The 23,556-nt window shown below is 46.4% G+C and overlaps 1 protein-coding gene across 3 annotated transcripts in view; it reads right to left on the reverse strand.

The window, feature by feature from the left end:
- The window catches only part of LOC144729189 (uncharacterized), a 133,080-nt gene that overhangs the window by 85,313 nt on the left and 24,211 nt on the right, over positions 1-23,556 (reverse strand). For all 3 annotated transcript variants that reach the window (XM_078609227.1, XM_078609226.1, XM_078609228.1), the window contains exon 3: positions 880-1,009. In XM_078609227.1, coding sequence (XP_078465353.1) covers positions 880-1,009 — 130 coding nt within the window. The remainder of the gene's footprint in view (positions 1-879; positions 1,010-23,556) is intronic.

The raw sequence follows: 23,556 nt of genomic DNA on the forward strand, positions 1-23,556 counted from the left end.
ATTTTGCGGGAGGCAGCATTCTGCTAAAGGCAATATCAGGTCGTGAGAGTTGCCACATACAGCATTCTGATGCACGGCTCTGCAAATGCCCAAACGATTGTCAAAACTGAAATGGGTTTCTTACTTACATTGAGTAATTTAACCACTTTTGGGTGAAGTGGTGCATTTGAAGTAAGCTTGTTTTATTTGCGCTTGCTTATAAAGTATTTTTATGAGTTGATAACTGAGCAACGTCATCTGCTGTTACCGGTACTTGGATAACCATAGTCGCTTGCAGCGAGCCACACGATCCATCGCTCATCATGCAGAGGCTTTCCCTGTGCTGCTGAAGTAACTTTTCTGAGTGACTAATAATCATGTAGAAAAACAACCGACATGGCTGATGTTCTTGACAAAATACTGTTATGGGGTAACTGATTGAGGCCTCCAGACTCCCAATTCTACCGATAGCGAGTGGCGACCAGCGCCATGGATACATCGCAGCTGGGATGTCAGTGTGATGTTCCGCTATTCCCCGCACGTGCCAGTGCAATTCTTCAACCATGCAGTCACTACGCATGACACACCGTGCCACACGCTCCTTGTGCGTGGAAAATAATTTCCAAAACCCCTTGGAAAAAGCAACCAAATGAATTTAGGCCTCCCTCCTACGCACAGGTACGTGCACAAAGAACATACAAGCTCCTCACAGAAATGTGCCCAAGTCGGGAATCGAACCCAGGCCCTTCGTGCCGTGAGCCACGCGTGTTAACACTGCGGCGCTTGACGCAAACATGCTTTAGGACTCCCCCCCCCCCCCCTCTGAGTGGGGGCCAAAATCACGCCAAAACTATTTGAACGCCACAAGCGCTGAATCGTGGCCCCCCATTGCGCCCGTACCTTTCTCCAGCTCCACTGGAAACGATTCCAGATCTGCTGCGACCACCGCCACCGGCTTGCGAGTCTGCGCAACGACTGGAAGAGCCGCATCTCGACGCCCCTCTTCAGCCACTGGTGGAATCTCCTGCACCTGTGAGCACGGAACATTCAAATTAGATACTCATCTCAATTATCATTTTATGTCCACTCAAAATCATCCAATGGAACATTTGACGCTAAGCGTGAATAAAATGGACACGTGGTACCTAGTAATGGGCGAGTCATTTTTTTAAATCCCCCTGCTACTGTTCACCCAGCCATAAGACGAGAAACACCGCAGTCAGTTGAGCAGCAGGTGGGGGGTAAATGTCCGGGTACTCCCATCTCTTCCAAGGCGTGCGGCCAGTGTGAAAGAGTAGGCCAAATACCCTCTCGAGGGATTCTATAGAGCTCTCTCTAGTGGGGGCCCTTCCGCCACAAGCGGCATGTCGCAGGGCAGCACCTTTGCCGTGGAGCTTATGACTTGAAGAGTGATGGTAACGGGTTCGACTTAGGCCTCTTTTCCCGAGTGGCAGCGGCCACCGGTGTTTGATACACAGCGCTGCCGAATCTCGCTAATTGTGTAATTACAACGAGAAAATTACTGAAAACCTCAACGCAGCCAGGTTTATAGACCACACTGTCCATGCGGTGACTGGTGGCGGTGGCCGCAGCGAATGTTTACTCTGCTTGGCCAGAAACCACACTTTGGGTGGCGATTGTACGTTACAAAAACAGCGGGGGTGGGGGGGGCACATGAGACGATGGTCTTGGCACGAGGTTTGTTGAAGCCGCGGTGCCCACCATGGAAATTATAAAGGCAGCTGCGATAGCGTAATTTATTTACTCGACCCAGACCACCTGCTAATTTCCTCGCGCAACTTTCGGGAAACCAAAATAGAACCGGCAGACTCTTGAAATGATGCTATAATTTGAGCACCGGCGCGTTTGCCGCGATTAACAGTCCGCACATGGCTCATTTTGGACCGGTTACAGAAGAATTGTTGCAACAATGGCAGACTAAAAGTAGAATAAAAAAAAGTGCCCTCCGCTAGAAATAGTGTGAATAGTCAACCCTGGCACCATCTGGTAGCCGAGCTGTACTTCCACCGGAGGATTCACAAATACGATGCAGGCATCACAGCGATACACTCCGCTACTCCTGATGCAATGTCTCCCTGTGTAACCACCTCAATGTTGCCCTACACCAACATCAGTCATACGAAGAATCAGAAGGCGATAAAGACTCGAGGATCCATATATTGATCATTCTCCACAAAACGCGAGTGTTGTATCGAGCACGCGGCTCCGATGCCAGGTACGCCGGGTTGGCGGGTCATTGCACCTAAGCTGACTCTTGGTGCCCGGCAAGGAGCCCAACTCTCTCCGTCCTGCTCACAACTTGCGCTGGCGGCCTTCACTCAAGAGCCACAACGAGCGAGCGAGTGGGGGGTTTGAAGCGACCGCTCGGCGCACAGCGACGCGCATGCCGACCACGGAGCCCAATTTAGCAACGTGCCAGAACCATCGTCGTCTTTGTAACGTCTTGCAATGTTGCAAAGGCAATGGTGGATGATTGCGCCACTGTAAGAAAGCAGTGTGAGACCCAGCATCAATCATGCCAACAGACCCCCAACACTGCTCGATGATGGTTGATAAATGAATATAACGATGGCACGGTCATTTGTCTGCATCTGTGAGAAGACGCTGCTGCAGGAAGCTCTGCACGAGCAGCAAGTTTAAGTTTGGACAAATGAGTGGAATAGCTATCTGATGTGTTTCCTTCTGGAAATCTGTGAAAAAGAGCTTCATAGCTCATCGGATTCCTCCAGTATAAATAAATGTTCTGATTCTGTTTCACCTTTATTTCCGCGTGTTATTCGTGATGTTATTCATGCTGGGGAGCATCTTCGGAAATTGTTCCTGAAGAAGCTCCCAGTACGTACGGGGCTACGTAGCAGCACGATAATGAAAACCCGAGGATAAGCACGGTTGGCTACGTACGGTGCGAAAGAAGTTCAACATACATGCAACCTACACAGGTAGTGAACAGAATGGCAGCCATGGGGCCAAAAGATGAGCAGCTTCACTGGGACTTGATGAGATAAAACTCAATCAATTGCCTGCCGTTAATTACAAGCAGAGCCATTGAACTGGCGGCAAGCTCAAGGATCCGTATTGTATCGGTAGGAGAAGAAAAACACAACTGCATTTTGTAAACCTCGATAGTCTCTCACACTGCTGGCAACTTCTGCCCACGTAACAATAAAATTGCACGCAGCGCTTGCTTGCTGTATGCTGGCTTTTCTGCACATCTGGAATGGTGCTCCTAATTACCGTGCAGATGAGGCAGACGCATCCATGCCAGTCATACCCAATACCCACACACATATATATATAAACATAAATATATCGACGAGCTACCGAATTGTACAGTGGGTGTCTGGAAGCACTCAATCTATGTCGATCTGGTGAATGTTTGGCCGCACATGCCAAGTTTATTTAGCAGCGGGGGCTTTTCACAAAATATATCCCTTTCTGATACGTGTCGCCATAGTACGGCTCAGAGCCCGTGTCAGGGCAGAGCAATCTCGAAGCGCGAACGGGCAAACACAAATCCACCCAAATGAACACGTGCACATAATAATTATCCTCGATAGCCAATGGGCAAATGAACAGAGAGGTCTTGAGCGATTGGGAAGAGATGAGAAATTATTGGCTCACGAAAACCAGCAATTACTATTTTTGATTACAATTTTTTTTATCAGGTAAGGCGCACTGAACTATATAGCTCGTTTTCTGAAGCGACCCGGTCACAAATGAGAGCTCAACAAAGTGGCTTATCATGCGGAAATGTATAGCAGCTACATACTCGAAGCGCATGTTTCTAAATGTGGAGGGGAAAAACCAGAGGACCCGGAGAAAAATCCACGCCACCACGGAGAGAGAGACACGCAGACTCCAAATATACAGCAGCAGGCGTCAGGGTCCGGATCGAACCCACGACTTCCTGCATACCGGGCGAGGTAGTTAACATCTCGCCGTCGAGAAGACAAACGGAAGGATCGATTCGCAATTAATTTCAAAGAATATATTAGAAAGGATCGATGCCGATCGAGAGAGAGAGAGAGATGGGGAGGCCACCCTCCCCGCTGTTTTGAAGACGCGCGTACCGCGAGCTGCGGCCAGAAAGGCTCCAAGGGAAATGCGCGCGTAAACACAGCCACTCGTTTCGTTAATAAACATCACACGCACCTGTGTTTGGGTGGGGTAAGAGTGGGGGGTAAATGCCCTCGAGATATAAATTAAAAAGTTGAAACTGTATAAATTGTGTTTGTTAATCTCCACCGCCATCAAACATGGAAAGGTCTCCTCTCCCTCCACCCCGTCACCGACTCACGTGGCCATGCGATGATCAACACGGCCACGTACGGTAGCGAAATAAGTTCTACATGCCTACAGAGTGCATGCAAGCCGATCTCGGCGCTCCATCTCCACGGTGGTTGTCCTCTCAAAAATCAACGCCCCCCCCGCTTCCCTCTCCTTTGACTGCCATTCTCTTCTCAATCTTGTCCATCGGCCAAAATCCCAGTGATGTGTCCTGCCCAAGCCAGTTGATGCCCTGAAGGAGTCAATAGGATGTCTCTGACATCCGCCCGTATGTTCCCTCATCCACACGTGCTCCCCTCCCCCCCCCATTCTAGCAAAGCAAGTAATTTTTGCTGTTGTGAAAGATTTGTTTTTACTGTTGAAACCGTGACAGGAGTTAACTAGTATGTGCTGGTTATACACCACATCTCTCCAATATTATGCAACAAACTTACATCCCCGTCAGTTTTTATTTTATTTTAATGGACAACTAGGTTTGATGAAGAGCCATTATACACTGAAGTGAAGGATTTTTTTTCTGTATACCATTTACAAAAAGACGATATGTGCAGTGCATCGTGATGATGATACCATTTGACAAAAGTTAAAGAGAGCACTGAAGATGAATAACAATCCTAATTCGTGTAAACATCTTCACCCCGCTCAATAGTTAATTGCCTTCTGTTTCGCTTTGATTCGAAGCGACTGCTACTTGTTCTGGAAGTCTGTTCACGTGTACGACACGGTCGACTGTTGTGACCCGGGTCCTCTTTGATTTACTTGCAATGGACTCTCTCTCACCCAGTTAAAACAAAGTAATGCATACCTGTCAACCCGTACGGGTTACCCGTATTCTTGTAGAGGGAAATTAAGACTTTTTTTTGGTATATTTGTGTTTCTCCCTTGCGATGGGATTTTGTCGGATGAACGTTGAGATGTATAAGGAGCACACGGGGTGACCAACAATGTCTGAATTGGTCTGTAATAAAGCTCGGCACTGATAAGGGGTTGACAGGTCTAGTAGTGGTGAGCTTAGTGGTGTGTACAAGTGGTGAGTGCACTTGTGGTGAGTGTAGTGGTGAGTGTAGTAGTGGTGAGTGTAGTAGTGGTGAGTGGTGAGTGTACAAATGGTGAGTGTAGTGGTGAGCTTAGTGGTGTGTACTAGTGGTGAGTGTACTAGTGGTGAGTGTACTCGTGGTGAGTGTACTCGTGGTGAGTGTACTAGTGGTGAGTGTACTAGTGGTGAGTGTACTCGTGGTGAGTGGTGAGTGTACTAGTGGTGAGTGTACTCGTGGTGAGTGTACTCGTGGTGAGTGTACTAGTGGTGAGTGGTGAGTGTACTAGTGGTGAGTGTAGTGCTGAGTGTACTAGTGGTGTGTGTAGCAGTGGTGAGTGTACTAGTGGTGTGTGTAGCAGTGGTGAATGTCTATTTGTTTGTGTTTCTCCCTTGCGATGGGACTTTGTAGGATGAACGTTGAGATGTATAAGGAGCACGGGTCTGTAATAAGCTAGGCACTGATAAGGGGTTGACAGGTATGGTAATGTATCGCCCGTTTGTGAATACAGTATATGCAATACACCTGGAGCAGTGACGCTACTTGCATTGAACTTTTAGTTTAAATTAAAAGTGTCAGCTTATTGATGTAAAAGAGAGAGCGGTCTTACACCTCGAGCAACAACGAGTCACGGTTTCTGCCGCCAACTGCGCATCGAGCCATAAACTGTGATTCATCCACTATTAAGGTTATGGGTGCTATCTTACATATAACATATATTCATTTGCTCACGTTTTGCTTCATTAATATCGCCAAAAGGTGTTGGTCATGATGTACGTGTATCGTGACAACAAGAGCACCTGTAGTGTGCTTGGCTAATGGGCGTTTCCTGAGAAGGATGTTTGCGATATGTATTTGGATCAGATGGCAACCCCTGCTGAACCTGTTTATAGACAGTGCGGTTTAAGGTGTCTCCGATGGCCTGTGGACAATGGAAACCTTTCAAAGTAGAAGCCAGTCTCCCATTGCACACTCGTGTTCACTTACGCGAGTCTTGGCACGAGCGAGTGGGTTCCAGGCACAGCACAGAATGCGACTTGTAATCCTTCTTCGTCTTTACGAGTGCAAAATGTTAAATTTCGATTTAAAGCTTTCGTGACTGCAGGAATTCATCTTCTTGGTTCTTTCGGTAAAGTCACGTAGAATGGAAATAATAAAATAATAATAAAAAAACATAATAAAATAATATAATTGGGGTGTGCACGGTGGGTGTTTAATTTTTATTATTTTATTATTTCCATTCTACGTGACTTTACCGAAAGAACCAAGAAGATGCACAATTTTAATTCATGATAAAGCAATTGACGATAAAGTATTACTGTTTGTGCGCTGTGCTCAGCAACTTTGATAAGTTATATTATAGATATTAAAATTGGCCTCTTTGTTTTTTACTCTATTAAAAGCTTTAGGAGGTGAGCCAAGGGAGTCCTTTAATATTCGGAGGCGAAAATTATCATTGGTCCTGCGGCTTAACGAGTGATTGGGGTGTGCACGGTGGGTTAGTGGGTGACAACGAGAGAGGATGGAAGCGATGGTGAGATGTTAACTACCTCGTCTGGTATGCCAGAGGTCGTGGGTTCGATGCCAACCCTGACGCCTGCTGTGTCTATGGAGTGTCCGTGTTCTCCCTGTGGTCGCGTGGATTTTTCTCCGGGTCCTCCGGTTTCTCCCTCCACATTTAAAATCAACATTACCCGTTCAGAGTATCTGAGCTATACATTTCCACGTGACGAGCCACTATGTTGAGCCATCATTTGTGACAGCCAAGGTCGCTTCTGAAAAAGAGCTACATAGCTCAGTGGGCCTTACCTTCTAAAATAAAATAGAGTTTCGTGTTCAGCTCAGGGACGTCAAGTGATGCGACAACAAACCTGATGTACTCGGATAACACTGGTCAACACACTTTTTCTGGCATAAGGTATTCCAACGGGTTTAAGGTAATTTTGGGGTGCTGATTCCAAATCTGGCATCAGTTTTTGTCTATCACATCAGGTTTTTAAGATATCAAATATTGCATTTTCAATAAAAACTGCAGAAGAAAAATATTAAATAAATGTGGATATCTACATAAAATGATATTATAAACACACTATCCTAAAAATACAGCACCATATTTTAACACTAAATCAGTCACTAACTCGTAACAACTTGCAATCATAGGTGACAGAGTTAATTTCGGGTAAAATCAATGAAAATGGGGTATGCCGATAGCATAAAATGAGATGTGATAGAGCAAATCTGAGATCAGATTTGGAATCGGTACCCTGAAATTAGTCTAAAACAGCTGCAAAAGTCCAGGCCAGAAAAAAATGGGTTTTTTTTGTTGACCAGTGTAATCTGGGCAACCAAAATTGCCGCCCCATTCGACTTACTCCGTGGCGCTCATTTCCACGCATCTCCAACGCTGTGTGTCGCGCCACGTGAATTCAAAACCGGGGGAGCCGCGAGTTATTTTCTCGCTTAGAAAACTGCACACACGATAAATCAGTAAATAAGAAGACTGCCTCCACCGCCTTACACAGATCATTACCTTCAAACAAAAGGTCTCCAATCTGGAGGGAAACAAGATCCTCAAATCGTAACGCGGAGATCCATGCCCCCGGGGCTATAAGTGGCAAGCACAAGCCCTTCTTGTTGTTGTTGGGCAGCGAGTGTTTAACTACATTGTAATTGTAGGTCAAACGTGCTGGCCGCCACCGCACTGCAGAGGACTGGCATCGTTGTTATTCACAAGTGACGGTTTCTGAAAATTGTAATGGGGCAACAAGGGCATGATAAGCACGAATGTAGAAACATATTTTGACCCGTCTCAGATTTGCTCCAGACATAGTTGATTGAACAACCTTCTTCGTACGGCTGATTTTGATGTAGAGCAACAGCCATCATTTTACATTGAAGTGGCTAAGCCAGATAATTGCATTAGGAGCGGCGGAGATCTTTTAACAATCAATGGTACTAAACTACAGGAATGATTGAATAGCTTAATAAAAAAAGGTTCGTTAATTTAAAATAAAGTTTCATGAACAATTGAAGATATGTTGCAGACAAAGAAACTTGGAAAACACATTTGAACATGAATACCTTGGGCAGTTACTGAAGGCAGATCGGGTTCAAAGTTATGAAATAAAAAAGAGGCAGATGAGAGACGCTTCGAGTGCTTTTGGTAAGTGGACTTAATGCTGAAAATCAACAAAACAACCGTATCTAGTACCTGTTTTGACATACGGGTCGGAAACAAGGACATTGTCAATGAAATTAGAAACGGTGAATATTGCACAAAGAAGCATGGAGAGAGGTGCAAGCTTGGAATGACACCGAGATGCAGGTGAGAGTAACACGTGCATTTCAGAGCACACACAAGTTAGAGACGTCATGTCGACTGTCAGATAACAACGTAAGTGGGCTTGGAGTGGGACTCGTTGTCTGAAGGAACGATGGCCGTTGGTCGAGAGCAATGATGGAGTGGCAGCCCAAGAAGGCTGCCTATTTTTCGATTTAGAGCTTTCGTGACTGCAGGGATTCATCTTCTTGGTTCTTTCGGAAAAGTCACGTAGAATCGAAGTAATAAAATAATAAAAATAAAACATAATAAAATAAAATAATTCTCATGACGTTTCGGCTACAACGCAAGCAGCCGTCTTATTATTTTATTACTTCGATTCTACGTGACTTTTCCGAAAGAACCAAGAAGGCTGCCTATGTTTGTTCTCTTTCTATGTATCTCTGTGATATCTGTCTGCTTATATGTCTGTCTATATGTCTCTGGTTCTGTGTTTTATCTCTCTCTCAAATTTAGCATTCTCAGGAAGAACGTAATCAACCAAGTAGGGTGTTGATTGTTATGTTATCCGACTCTCTGTTGTATTACATTACATTTCTAAGTATACTAGATTTGTGTTTCTATTTCATTTATACCTGATGATGATTGCTTGTGTTGCAATCGAAACGTCGTATGCTAGTATTTAATTTATTTATTTTATATTTATACGTGACTTTACCGAAAGAACCAAAGAGTAATTCCTGCAGTCACGAAAGCTCCAAATTAAGTTTTAGCCCAAGAAGGGTTTACGCTCGAGAATAAGACCCCCCGCGGCTCGGAGAGGCCTTCATCCAGCAGTGGATAGATCATAGCTGCTGCAGATTATGATGATGAGAGGAGTCGCTTTAAACACATGTGCCAAGCAGATGATACCCAATTAAGTGACTTAAATATTAATGACAGTGTTTGAAAACCCTATGTTAACTGCGGCCATCTCAACACATAACGGTTTAAACAAGAGCATGATACCAACTGGCTTCCATCACAGGTGCAGCTCGTTACTCATTAGACTCTGAAAACAAATCGTGTTATTGACTGGCCGGGTGTTTGGTCAGGTCAGCACCATCATTGGACCATTCTCTGCCAAGATGCCAGCGTCCTGATAGCATTGTGTTTTCATAGGAAACACACATTTTTACTTTAGTCAAATACAAAAGTCAACCCATATGTAGAACGCAAATACACCCAGGCACCATGACTGAAGCCAGAATTCACGGAGGTTTGGTTTTAGGATTTATGGATTATAGAATACATTTGATTTATTTCAGTAGGAAACGACCAATGAACTGTTAGGCTTCATTTCATTGGCGTCCTGTGACGGTACAGAAGTTACACAGTATGTGGCGAGACAAACAGAATGTGCTCAACATGTTACAGGAATGTGTCTTCTTGGTTCTTTCGGTAAAGTCACGTAGAATGGAAATAATAAAATAATAAAAATAAAACATAATAAAATATGTTTTATTTAAAATAAAACATAATAAAATATGTTTTATTTTTATTATTTTATTATTTCCATTCTACGTGACTTTACCGAAAGAACCAAGAAGATGAATCCCTGCAGTCACGAAAGCTTTAAATCTAAATGTAAAAATGTGGTACATTTGGTAAATCATAAACACTGCAAACAACGTCCTCACTGGACATAAGCTCCGACTTCTTCTTCACTCTGCTGTCCGGACATGGAACTGCCTCCCTGACCACATTGTCAGTGAGATAACAACACTGTGTAACAATGTTTTTGTTCCTGGGTAGTAAGTGTTATTTTCCAATTGCTTATGCCTCAAAAGTAAAGAAAATGGCTATTATTCCCCACAAACTTTGCTTTTGTGACCAGGACAGTGATATTTTGAAATGTACCTATTTTCAATGAGAAAACGTGGTGTGCATTTGTGTCATTCCTTCACATAAATTCCTGGACATATCTTAATATCACACACGCCTTGTAAGACTGACACTTTAAGCTGCAGTGAACCAATAATTAATGCCGATTAGATGTACTAATGCCTGATATGGCCGTTCATAATTGCACCCAATAAAAAAAAACCTTTACGTACATTCTATTCTGTGTTTGTCACATGAAGTGCTGCAGAGTTTACACATTTGCCTCGCCAATTGTAGCTATAATGTGTGGCAACACTGCTGTCGATCTTGCGCACCGCATGCCAACAACATAGTTTCTGCATGCGCGATTTGGTAATTCAAACTCACGCAGTGACTCATCCTAGGCCAGGGGTCGGCAACCTACGGCTCCGGAGCCGCATGCGGCTCTTTACGGGCTGCTTCTTGACAATATGTACGTATGTACAGTATGTACTCAGATGCATTGCGGCTCTTGAAATACTGAATTTTGTACCGAATTGGAAAGAAATGGCTCTTCTTGTTATTTTGGTTGCCGACCCCTGTCCTAGACCCTCAGCGCAGAGAAATGCCACAGTTTTGCTCTGACCCCTGCATTGTTCTCCCGTTCAGCTGTACTGTGCACCGATGCCTACTTTATTTAGGGCGATAATGGCATGTGAATTTAAAGGTTGATTGATTGAGCATGTCTGTGTTTACATAGCACCGGAGATCATTTATCGAATGAGGGTTGCACACAATATTGCTTTTAGCGTTGAACAAAGGGAGCGCTCTCACTAATAACATTTTAACCCAGCGGCATTGGTTTAACGCGCCTGACTGCTGCTGATGATGAAACCCAGAATGCCGAAAAGGGTGCAGAGTTTGCTTGCTTAAACAAATGCTTTCTTGAAAAATATTGGTCTGGAAAGCCGAAGAGATGAATAGACTTAAAACATTTATTTAAATGTGGAGATACTTAACTGCTTATACTTATTTAACTTAATATGGTATTTAGTGCGTCTATTACAGAGTTCCTCCACTCAGTTGTAGCGAAATGGTTGGCAATGTTTACGTTTTTTTTTATCATACACACGCATTCGATACATGATCACTGAATAACTGGGTGGCACTTATCCAATCCAATTCACTTTGCCCACCCAGTAAATAAGGATGTCACGTTTATTGTGATTGTTTTAACGAGATCGTGATTTGTCGCTCGCATGGGCAGTCGTGGGGGGCAGTCGTGGGGGGGCAGTCGTGGGGGGGCAGTCGTGGGGGGGGGCAGTCGTGGGGGGCAGTCCGTGGGCCGTGATCCTAAACCTGGGCGACCTGTGCAGCCGGTCCCTCCCTGGTTCCTAAACAAACTGGAATTGTTCAAAGTCACTCTCCCAGAAAATGCACTCGCGCCTTGCAGCTACTTGAACCCGTCACGTCTCTCTCTCTCTCGCTGAGCGAGGCAGCAACAAATCTCTGAGCCAAGGGACAAGCGAGCGGTCCACACCGTGACCAAGCCCCAACACTGGGGACCGGCTATGGATAGATCGGGCGATATTTGGTACCAGCAGCATAGTCACCACACATCTACGCTATGAAATACAACAACTAAGTGGCCTGCGCTAGCAAAAAATAATGTTCAGTGACCGTGTTGGCAGAGCTGCACTAGAAAAATGTCTCCACCTACCCACCCACCCACCAGTAATTTGTTGAATCGGCGTAATTCAGAGTGACGATATGATTGAAGGCTCGATTGTATTATTTTAACTTTGTGGTGAATACGGGGCTACACTCGTGGCTGGCTGCATGCATGAAATTAACCCATTGCATCGAGCATACGCAAAACAAATCACATCGATTGCTTCGCATGTGATTTGATGCATGTACCACGAGTGCAAGAATTGATATTGACGAATCAATTCCTTGTTACTACACCACTAGCGTTCGTCATTAACGCTGCCCTACGACACTAACATTAACATTAACCTATTAACACCGTCATCATAACTGTATTTATATTTCTAATGAGTGTAAACGATCAATGTGATGAGGTTTTTTTTCTATCAAGAAGTAATATATATCCCTTTATCCAGCCACGACTGGATGAAGGCCTCCTCATGCCCTTGAGTCATACGATTTGTGATCATACTTCAGCCGCACTGGCCAGTCAGTGTGGGTTGCTCACACTTATTTGCTTAACGAGGTGAGAATTCAAATGAGCAGGGTAGTCTCATTTGCAAGCGTGACCTGAAGGCGAGTGGGCCGAGACCGGTTCACCAGCTGATTGTATCTGTCGTGTCGAATGAAGGTCGTTAATTCACAGGTCAGTGCACTAACCACTGCACTGCCACCCTTTTTATTTATGCATACATGACGCACCGCGTATAGATGCTTTCGGTTTGTTTTAAAGACTGCCGATACGTGCGATAGAGCATATTCACTCGCGGACAATGTTTGCATGCATTTTTTCGTGACTAGAAAACTATGATGAAAACAAATCAACCTGCTTACCTTCTAAATCTGTGAACATTTCACCTGCCACTCATATTGCTTTTGCGTGGCAGGTGAAAGCCACTCCGGTACCACATAATGTGACATGTCACTCGGTAGTCTGTGTCAACAAAAAACCTAGATGTGAAGCCGTAGAGGAATACACACTTTCTGCTTTTAAACTCTATACATAATAATAATCAGTGATCACTGATGCACACGCGATAATGTGATCCAAGGGGCATTTTCAGCTTCTTAAAACCGGTTCCTATGTTAAAAAAATTGAGTTACAATATTTACTTTTTGAGGATACAACAGACGGAGTGAGTTAAATAAAAGTGTGTAAAATGAAATATGTTTTTTTTTAATTCTATATACACATACACATATAATGCAGCCGGATACAGCACTGTTTTCATCCCAGTGAAACGGCAGCTGCTGAACGAGATCACATGCGGGGGAAAGAGCAAAGATACGCATGAAGACAAACGACCACACAGAGACCAGTACGCTTTGTGCCATAAAAATAAAGTGAGCGCAAAACAAGCTGGTAAAGAATCGCCATGATAAGAGTCCTGTAACACCACAATGAACCGTTGAGTGAATAGGGGGATGAGGGCGGTCACGCAGTAAGAGTAAAACAAAACACGAAAGTTTTTTTTTTCGGCAGCAGAAGGTGCGATTGTGACCACGGGCTCGTCCCTCCCGCATCATGCCTGGCAGGTCACGTGACATCACCATGCTGTGAGTATAATGCGCATGGCCTTGTGACTTTACCCGTCTGAGTTAGTGGTCTACACCAAGGCTGTGCACGTGGTGTCATGTGACATGAAAGGCGTGATAGTTGGGCCTAATGCTACACTCTGAATTGCTCCCACATGCAATTTGTATCCGATGAGCTTCTCATCGCTCTCATAAAAAAAGATCCATGGCTTCGCTCTTCTGCGAAGCATTTGAGAAACGCTAAACCGCATCTACGCAAACCATGGTCGACGCGGATACTTGATGCACAAATGAGGGAAATAAAAAAAAATCTCCACCCAGAACATAGCACAGAACATGTAGCGGCGACTCAATGCCCGATTCACACACGCAAAGGAGGCGTCATCACAGCCATGAACTCCGATACCCCCAATTCCATTATTTTGCTCAACCACCTCAATGTACGATTATAGTTGCTGCTCTATATCGACATCATTCATACAAAGAAAACGACAGAAAGTGTCAGGATTAGTTGCTTGTCACGTGTGACGCTGTGCATCAGCAGCAGCAGCATCCGGCACCATCGTCGCCAACGAGCACTGCTGCATTGTGGGGGCAGGTGAACTGACAGGCAACACAGAGGAGTCCGTCCACAGGGGACGCATCAATCCACCTCCATAGCTCCCCGTTGTGCTCTCGGTAGTCCCGTGCGTTCCTTCGTTGTCCAACGTTTCACTCGACATGCTTGGAGCGTCATCAGGAACTGAAAGGAGCAGCTCTCTTTCTCATTCGATCATACAGCATCTCGCTGGGCTGCGGCTGCCGTTTGATGTAACACTACACTCGGATATGACGGCCGATGTTGATTCTTATCTTCATTGCTTGCACAGTTCCAGATTCGGTTCTCAGCACGTTGGACAACCATGCTGAAACTGCACGCGGTGCAGCCCAAGAGAGCTACGCGGGCACAACCGTGAAACCCCACGAAGCCGTGTCCATCCCAACTTCTGCATTACCACGTAGGCCAGATTTTGGACTTAATTTCACACGTGCTCAGCATATAACAAGCCACTGCCGCCTGGCTGACAACACGAGTAAATCACGTCCACTGCTCGATAGGCCTCAGTAAGACAAACAAGGTCAACACAACACTCTTTAACGGCTATTAGAGAAGTTTACAGAGCTCAGAAGTATGACAAATTACCCAATTGGGAGTTCAGCTAACCCTGTGGTCAAGCAATGTGCCCACATCGAGGAAACGATCGAAACCAAGCCACGGTGTTTAAAGCTCATTCAATTCACATAAAGTACAGGCACTTCTCTATCCACTGCTGGATTTAGCCCCTCCCGGCTGATGCTATGTCGGTCAAGGGGGTTTGTTTGACCATGCTGGTCATTGGGGTTTGGTGAAAAGGTGACCAGGACTCTTTCAGATATCACTAGTTGCTGATGTTCGCCATGGCCAGTAACCCAACTAGGGCTGTAACATAATGGACTCACCACTACATCATTGCTCTACCCCCCCCCCCCCCATAATGCTCATTTGCTCATGATAACTGATTGTCCTGCTTCAGAGAATCAGATACATTGACATAAAGCGGATGAGAATACAATTTAAAAAAAGTCTTTAAGGAATGTAAAAGATAATGAACATTTTAAATTAAGAAGCTTCGTGATCAATAGTTTTCATTGCCAAACGCTGGAAGGGGCTGCAGCGGCACGGATAGAGGACCAGGCCGAACGGAACCAAACATCTCAGCCGAAACGTTTGTGAACTATTCCGCCAAAGCAAATTATATTAAAGGGCTATATCCAGAAGATTTACGCCCTTTTCCAAGGTCACACGTTTAAGCGAAAATTGTTCAAAGCCACCCTCTTTTTAACGGCGTTAAATTTGTCCGCAATTAAAGAGTGTGGGGGGGGCGAGTGCATGTGACCCGAGGGACAAATCCATCCTGTGTTTGGGATGGATTTACGAAGCGATCCGCACATTAGGTCACTTGGAAAACATGTACGATGTGATATCACGCAAACCACCTCCCACTGAAACCCCACCCACACAGCCATCTCCGCCGGTCACAGCCGGACTCGGCGAAGAAATTTTGCCGTATATGGTTACAGACAAAACGTGTCTTTGGAACGAGGAACTGAACTGGTACGAGAGGACTTCCACCGAGCACCGAGGAGAGGAAAGCGACGAAATTGGGGTTCACGTGCAAGTGTTCGGTGGGTTTATTACATCGCGTGAGAGGTGGCAGGCGGATTGACCATGGCCGATGATGATGTTTTGTATGCTTTTCCTTTTATTTTCAAACATGTTCTTTAACATATTCTGTTTGTAGTTTTTCTTTTCTGACGAAGATCTTAACGCAAGGGCGGGATCGGAACGTGGGGGCAGGAGTTTTTTTTTCTGTTCACAGTACTCGCTCTGTGAGGGTGATGGATTTCGCCCAATGTCAGTGGCCTGATTAGTTTTTTGCAGCCGCATCGCAAAAAAAAACCAGAGAACTGTCATCATCGGCCACAATAACACGCCGCTGTATCAGAATGCGATATCAAAATTCAAGGAATTGCCCACTCATGCTTTGGCGATTGCTGTTCAGATGCTTTCCTTCTGTAAGCTGAAATTGTTTCCCGGCACATAACAAAAAAACAACATTGAGGTTAATGTTCACAACATGTGAACTTAACAGGATCACGCTCATAGCCTCCGAGGGTCATTGCCACGAGTCTTTCTGTGCAAATGTTTGCGTCCCTTGATCGGTCTGCATGACTGGGGTTGCACATCACCATAGCAACACACGCATGTTACCAAGCAAGGTTTAACCAACTCCAGTGAATACGCGATGCAGCTAATTATTGGAATTCAGCCACGATATCTTAATTAAATGCTCCAGTGTACAATGGCAGCCGACGTCTTAGCATGTTTAAAGTTGCTAAGCAACAATGGCGGACTCGGAATGAATGCTCAGTGCACAACCAAAGCGCCCAAAAGATAACAGGGAGTGGGTGAAGTGATTTGAAAAAGAATATTCCACGGGAGTTTTTATTTTATCAGCAGCATGGAATCCAATCAGGGTATACTAAGCAGCCACTTTCATATTATTAAGCAAAATTTAATGAATAATTTAACGTGATGATTTCATTCTACAGATTGCCAATTGAAATCGCTGAATTAATACTGGCCACTTGGAATTACTACTTTCTTGTGAGAGAAATTAATATCCAAATTCAATACCGTACCGTGTGGCGCGGAGGTATTGTGGTTTAAAAACGCATTGTGCAACATTCCCACCAATCCAGGTTCAGTCTGTGACGATAACACTGCACAGAACTTGAACCCGAGGTGTGGTACAGCCCTTCTTAGTCTATCCACTGCTGGTTGAGGGCCGTTTCACTACGTACAGGTCGTGGAGGTTATTTGACTGCATTGCCCCCTCGGCAACCTACGACATCCTGGCGTGCGCGCTTGCTGGTCCCCACCCATCCACGCACTATCAAGGCTCAAACCCGTTGAGCTTCGCAGATCTGACACGATCGGGTGCCATTCCCAGTGATGTGGTCCGTAGTCGCTGCCAGAAATACGTGTTGAGAGTCCCTCAGGAATGTTTTGTTTATATCGCTAAGCGTCTATGCAGTTTACTCCGTGTGTGTGCGCGCGTGTGTATTTCTTGTCCGACATTCGTGGGAGACGAGGCAGTGCTCAGCGTTTGGGCGCAGTGACCTCTCCACAGGCCGCCCTGCGCCGCGCCGACAGGATGTGAAACACAATGCCCAGCTCGGTTTCGGTCAAGACCTCGGCCTTAAGTTGTTTATAATAATTCGTAAGAACAATTTTCAAATGTCCGGTTGCACGCAACCACGATGTATTTTGGGGGGGGGGGCACTTTCTAATCCAAAGTGTGCATGGCAGTGAATGTTGAAGCCTCCTTGCTAGCTGCCTGTTGCCACACTGGCCTCTTAACCGGAGCAACTGAGACCCGTGCATTATTGGGCACTCGGTATGGGCAAGTTCCCTGCGGTGCAGTTTTCAGAATTCGCTGTTCGAATTTCATGTTGTGTATATTTTATTATTGCAACGTGTTTCTTGCGTGGAATTATTTGGAGCTGCCACAGCCGAACCCGCGTGAACCTCGCGGTTTGCGGAAGTGAACATTTCCTTGGAATGCGGTGGTCTGTGTAAAGTGTTTACTTAGTTTGAAAAGTTTATGCTTTTTCTGTTTTTAATATTGTGCAATTCGAGACACGCGAGCTTGTTGACATTCACTGACAAGATCGAGCGAAGCAATGAAACGCAACAGATCTTCAATTACGCCTGTGTGTTTGTGAACACATTAAATGCATGATTCAACATTGTAAATAAATACGAAGTGCGGTCATGCCATCGCATATTACGCCTGAATTTCACTTTTAAACTGCTCGTTAACGAAGCAAAAATGTACTGACCTCATCAAACAGAGTTCACCACTGTTCCCTGAACGGCTGCACAAGTTTGTAAACATTTCCCTCGCAATCCAAACTCACTTCAAATGCCACTTTGCCTCTCCTGCCAAGGTGACCAGTGCAAGACTCACTCGGCCCCCACACCGAAGGCGACGCCGAGCGTCAGGTGTAAGCTCTGCGGCTTGCGTTACACGCCACGGCAGTGTTCTCACGTTGCGCTGGCCGCTCATCACCAGTTTCACTCCGGTTCAAGTGCTGCCCACCCATTGCGCGCTCGTGTCAACCGCCGGAGCCGCGCAGGCCCCTCAACGTTACGAATCGTGGGCACCTTTACAAAATACTCTTAGGTTTTTTCGGTAAAGTCACGTAGGTAAAAAAAAAATGGAAATAATAATAGAAAAAAAATAATAAATCACCGATACAAAATATCAATTTCTATTTCACAATCCTTCCTCCCCGGCCGCCACAATGGCCATCACATATTTGTACGGGCAACGTTCATTCCCTGGCAATGGGACACCGCAGGCAACTGTCCACGTCCTTCCCCCTCCCACCGTCCTCCCTCGCAGGAGCCGGCGGCAGCGGGCCATGGCGTGCCGTGGCTTTACGGGAGCCGCTGCCTGGACAAGCCCCTTTCTCCCGGCGGCTCTTGGGATTCCGTGCCGTGGCGGCAATAAACAACGGACGCATTGTCGGGACAAACGCCGATCGCGCTCGGACGTTCGTGAATACGCGATGAAATGTGCTTTGTGTGCACGCGGGCGATGGCGAGCCAAGTCCGATATCGAAACTCCTCAGTGGTGTTTTTTTTATGAATACCTGCGTGTGTTCCCGTGTGTGTATGTGGAGCTGTAGTGTAGTGGTTAGCGCGCTGCGCCACGAACCCGGTGACCCCAGGTCGAATCCCACTCATAGTCCCTTCGATCGATTGAGCCTCATATGAGTACCTGGAGCAGCGTGTAAACATTACCACTGGGGAGATAAAGGCGGCCGGGCGTGGTGTGAGCCACCCACCCCCTCCTGTGCCGGCCTTCATAGGTGCTCGCTAACAGCACTTGCCCCAACAGCAACCGTCTGTACGGCTATACGGGGGGGTGGTTAGATCTTTGTATTTGCACTGTGTGGTACAGTGAAATTAGAGATTAGCCTGATGTCATCCACCACCAGCTAAATTTGCCAGAACAGGTTCTGCAAAGTCCATCACGTGAAGGATGAGCGAAGAGCTTAGCTATTCATGCGAGTGCTCTGGGCCACACCTGAGGTTAAGGAAGATCAGATAGGCAGCTGATAGAGGCTGCAAAAAATGCAGCGACTCATCAGTCGCTCGCGGTTACACGCATCTACTCACGTGTGTAAGCATCGATGGGTTTTCGATTCGTATGTTGTAAGGATTCGTTCACGTGAACCCTGTGGTCACACTAATGGCCGCAAGCTTTGTCACAAAGTATAATAAATAAATGATCAATTCCTTTTTCTCCCCAAATCAAATCATGACCCCCTGAATCGCTGCCATTAATGAAATTGCTGGTATGGGAGGGGATGAACCAATACACTCTTCTGGTACGTAAGCTGCATGCTTGAGCGGCGTGATGGAAGTCTGAAGCTTCATTAAAGAGGGGGGGGGGAGGTTTTAAAATCGCCGTCACTGGGGTGAAGTATTAAAATGTTCGGCAGTGCCTCAATAGTGCACTCCTGGTGTGTTTTTCACACCGATGAAGCCTCAAGAGACACTTGTTTTCTTGAGACGTGTCGTCCTTCAGATGACAACGAGAACCGTTTAAAAAACAGACACGGACTTCTCAGTATTGTGGGATTTATCGCTTTCTGTAAACAGGCCTTGTTTGTCGTGTTCAATTTTTAACTCAATCGATAACCAAATTAACTCAGAACTAACCCCTGGCAGAACTGGGCACGACAAATTTGCGCAAACAAACCCCAAACGTGCTGTTTAACGCGTAGGCTTTCGCGACCAATATCATCCATAATAGCTTTTTTGGGGTTATATCGCGTGCTTAACGGCAGCTTTTAAAGCTGGCAAATAAACAGGGGGGATGGATGGAGGGAGGGGCAGAGCTCTAAGCGGTGGGGTTGGTGGCTTCCCCTTGGCACGCCATGGCACAGCCAGCCTGTAGGGATATCTGGGCTTCTCAGGAAAACTGCAAAATGTCAGATCCACGAGCCAACGCAAGCAAAGCTCAGGGCTGCCACGGGGGCCTGCCTGGCAGTACAACTGGGGGTGTTGTCAGCAGAGCGGGTACTACTTAACGTTTTTGTTGAGAGAATAAGAAAAATAATTTATCGGAAGGACTGCATTGTTATTGTACTCGGCGGGACGATAAATAAACTCGGGCACTTTCCCCAAATGATGAGAAATTCATGAAGACGGAAAAGTATTTGCAGGTTGGAACAAAAAGAAAGAGTCTTCATACTTCCACAACTGGCATGAGGCTGTCTTGCTTTTGTGGTCAGATCGCACTGTCCCTCGTAGGCAACTGGTGCTGCGATTAGTGAAGTTAAAGGTCGTGAAATGAAATGTCACTATAATACTGTACGAGCAAAAGGCGATCAATCGAGAGTAAAAGTTGCGATCATACTCTTAGGTTTTTTCGGTAAAGTCACGTAGGTAAAAAATAATACAAATAAAATAATAATAAATGAAAATAAATCAATGAAATCACGACGTTTCGGAGGCAACACAAGTCTCCGTCTTCAGGTGGGGCCGTCACAGCAAATGTTGTTGTTGTAAATTATTATTTTATTTATTATTATTTTTTTTTACCCACGTGACTTTCCCGAAAAAACCGAAGAGTATGAATCCTTGCAGTCACGAAAGCTTCAAATCTAGTTGCGAGCATGACCAGAATATCTGTCCTCCCATCATCCCGTGCATGCCAAGTGAAATCACCGGACTGCAGTTGTCTCAATGCCCTGCTGCTGCTGCTGCAGTCGAAATTCATACAGCCACAATTCTGACTCTTTTGAGTTGGTGGCTTGTGTGGCCTTATACACACGGTATGCTGTTATCACTTGACATGCAGGTTGTGATGGAAGGATGGACCCTACAATCACAACCGCACATTTTTCCGTTTATAAACCACCATGCATTATTATTCCACGGGACAAAACAGGAGTCCACACTCGGAGTGATTTCACTTCATGAGCCTTGACTTGTGGAGTTACCGCCGCAGCAGCAGCAGCAGCAGTTGCCGCATCAGCCATGACGGGGCTGCGCGATCCCACATCAAAACAGAAGACAGGCTTCAAGCCAGCTCGTGCCCCAGCGTGACGAGAAGTGAGGCGGAGGGCTTTTGCGTGACCGGACGAGCCGGGACTTGCTCCGCAGCATGCCAGCTCCGGGCCCGGAGCCTCACGCCTCCGTCCACCGCGGGTACAACAACTCCCGGGACACGCCCTGCACGCCCCCACTCAGCCCGGAGCCTCCAAGTCTCCCACGGTCGCCGGGAACCCCCACCGCCCGCCACCCCCAGCTCCATGGCACAGCCCCTACGGGAACATCCCAAACGCTGCTGCCAATGCCACCGCCACCACCAATGTAGCGCCGAACAAAGGGTGTAAGCCGAGCACGGAGACGGAAGTTTTGGCCATAAGTATGTTGGCCACAGGTATAACCGCCTGCATAGGCTAACAGTAACTGGAGCGAGAGTTGTCATGTGTGGGGGGGTTGCACAACCGATAGTCGCATGCGATAGAGAAAATCGACTGTGTGTTTGCCGCACGTTTGACAGTGTCCCAAGTCGAGCCCTGCCGATGGTGCGCTCCGATGGCTGACCGAATCGCATTTGAAGGCGCCGTGCGGTTTGAGCGTTCGCGCGTCCCACGATTCATTGAACCGGGTTCTATTCTATCGATTCTGAACGTGAAAATTGCAGAAACTAATAATCTATTACCAATCCCGGCTCTAAAAAGCGTCCATATACCGTGCAAAGAAGCAATTTAAGACTCCAATCATGAGCAGCACTGCGAGAAGCCGCCACACATTGCCCTGCGGTGGTTAAACTCACCGGCAGCGCGTTTACCAGCTGCGTTAATTGCAGAATTGCGTTGAGCCCAAGGTGGCTCTAAAAACATTAATTAGCACTGCAGTTGTGCATTAGAAGGTCGCACTACGGGAGGGCGTCGTGCTCTGCGTGGCGCGCGTGTCCCCTGCGGACGTGTGCCCCCCGTGTGTTGGTTACAACACAGGACAGAGCACGTGGAGAATGACACTCCGCAACACCCAACACGACTTTCACGTTTACTCGGTTAAATAATTTTCTGAGGCATCCGCTTCAATTTAGAAGTGGCTTCATTGTGTTACCTGCCGCTGTGTTTGATGGGAGGGGAGGGTGGTAATGACCCTGGCCATTGTGAGAACACTCAAACACCTAATGCTACATCCGCAAAAATACACTGCCGCATTGTTTTTTGTTGTTGCTAAATGGCCATATCAGTTCACATGGTGAGAAAACACTCAAAGACAATGAAATGCTGTGAACTGACGTACTGTACTTGATTTTACTGTGTGTAAACACAGATGGACCTGCAGATTACACAGATGAGCTTGGGGTACCATAACAGCCAGCAAAAAGTAAAGAGTGAGATTAGATACAGCATAGACCAGTGTTCTTCACTTATTTTCAGATGGGGGCCCCTTTTGCCGATAAGACATCAGTGTGAGGGCCCCCACACATTTGAAACCATTGATGTTTGACAACGCGATGATTGGGGGTGTTTTCACATTTGCGTATTCAGGGGCCACACTAAAGGCCACCAGGAGCAGGCCACTGGCCCATGGGCCTTGCAATGAAGGACACTGGCATAGACGTTTGAATAAAAAGACACGAGCAGCATGACACACCGATATCGCTGGCACGGCCGCGCTGCCAGGTTTGGCATCATCGGACACAGCCACCACGGCTCGAGCAGGTGTGTGCCGCTACACTCGCATGCACGTCTGGAGCAGTAGCACTTCTCCTCCAACAGCAGCAGCACTTCTGCAGCAGCACACCCTTATTTGGGCATGAACAGCAGCATCAGCATTCGGAATAGCAGCTGAAATGGACCTCCACTGTTGCCGGTGACCCGATCGCGACCCACAACGACGGGGATGAGACCCGGCGCAGCGGGAACAGGTTTGGCCGTCCGGCTTGCCCCCCCCCCAAACACGCGTGACACTCTCATACTTACTCTGCGATCTCTACAGCAAAAACGTTTAAAGTTCAGAGAACGTGGTGGCTCTGGATAAAAAAGGGGCAAATGGAAATATTCAGCGTTTCAAAGAGTAAAACACTGGCCAATAACTCATTATGCAAGATGCACTCATTTAGCTTCAAGTGCTCTCGCCACACAGGCACGGAGGGATCCTGCAGTTCCGTGTGCAAGTCAATTAGCCAGGCTGCTGCTGGGCCACCTCTGACCCGCATGCAAAAATTCTGCCGCGATAGC

Source organism: Lampetra planeri, chromosome 31 (genome assembly GCF_965212315.1).
Source record: "Lampetra planeri chromosome 31, kcLamPlan1.2.h2, whole genome shotgun sequence".
Classification (NCBI taxonomy): Eukaryota; Metazoa; Chordata; class Hyperoartia; order Petromyzontiformes; family Petromyzontidae; genus Lampetra; species Lampetra planeri.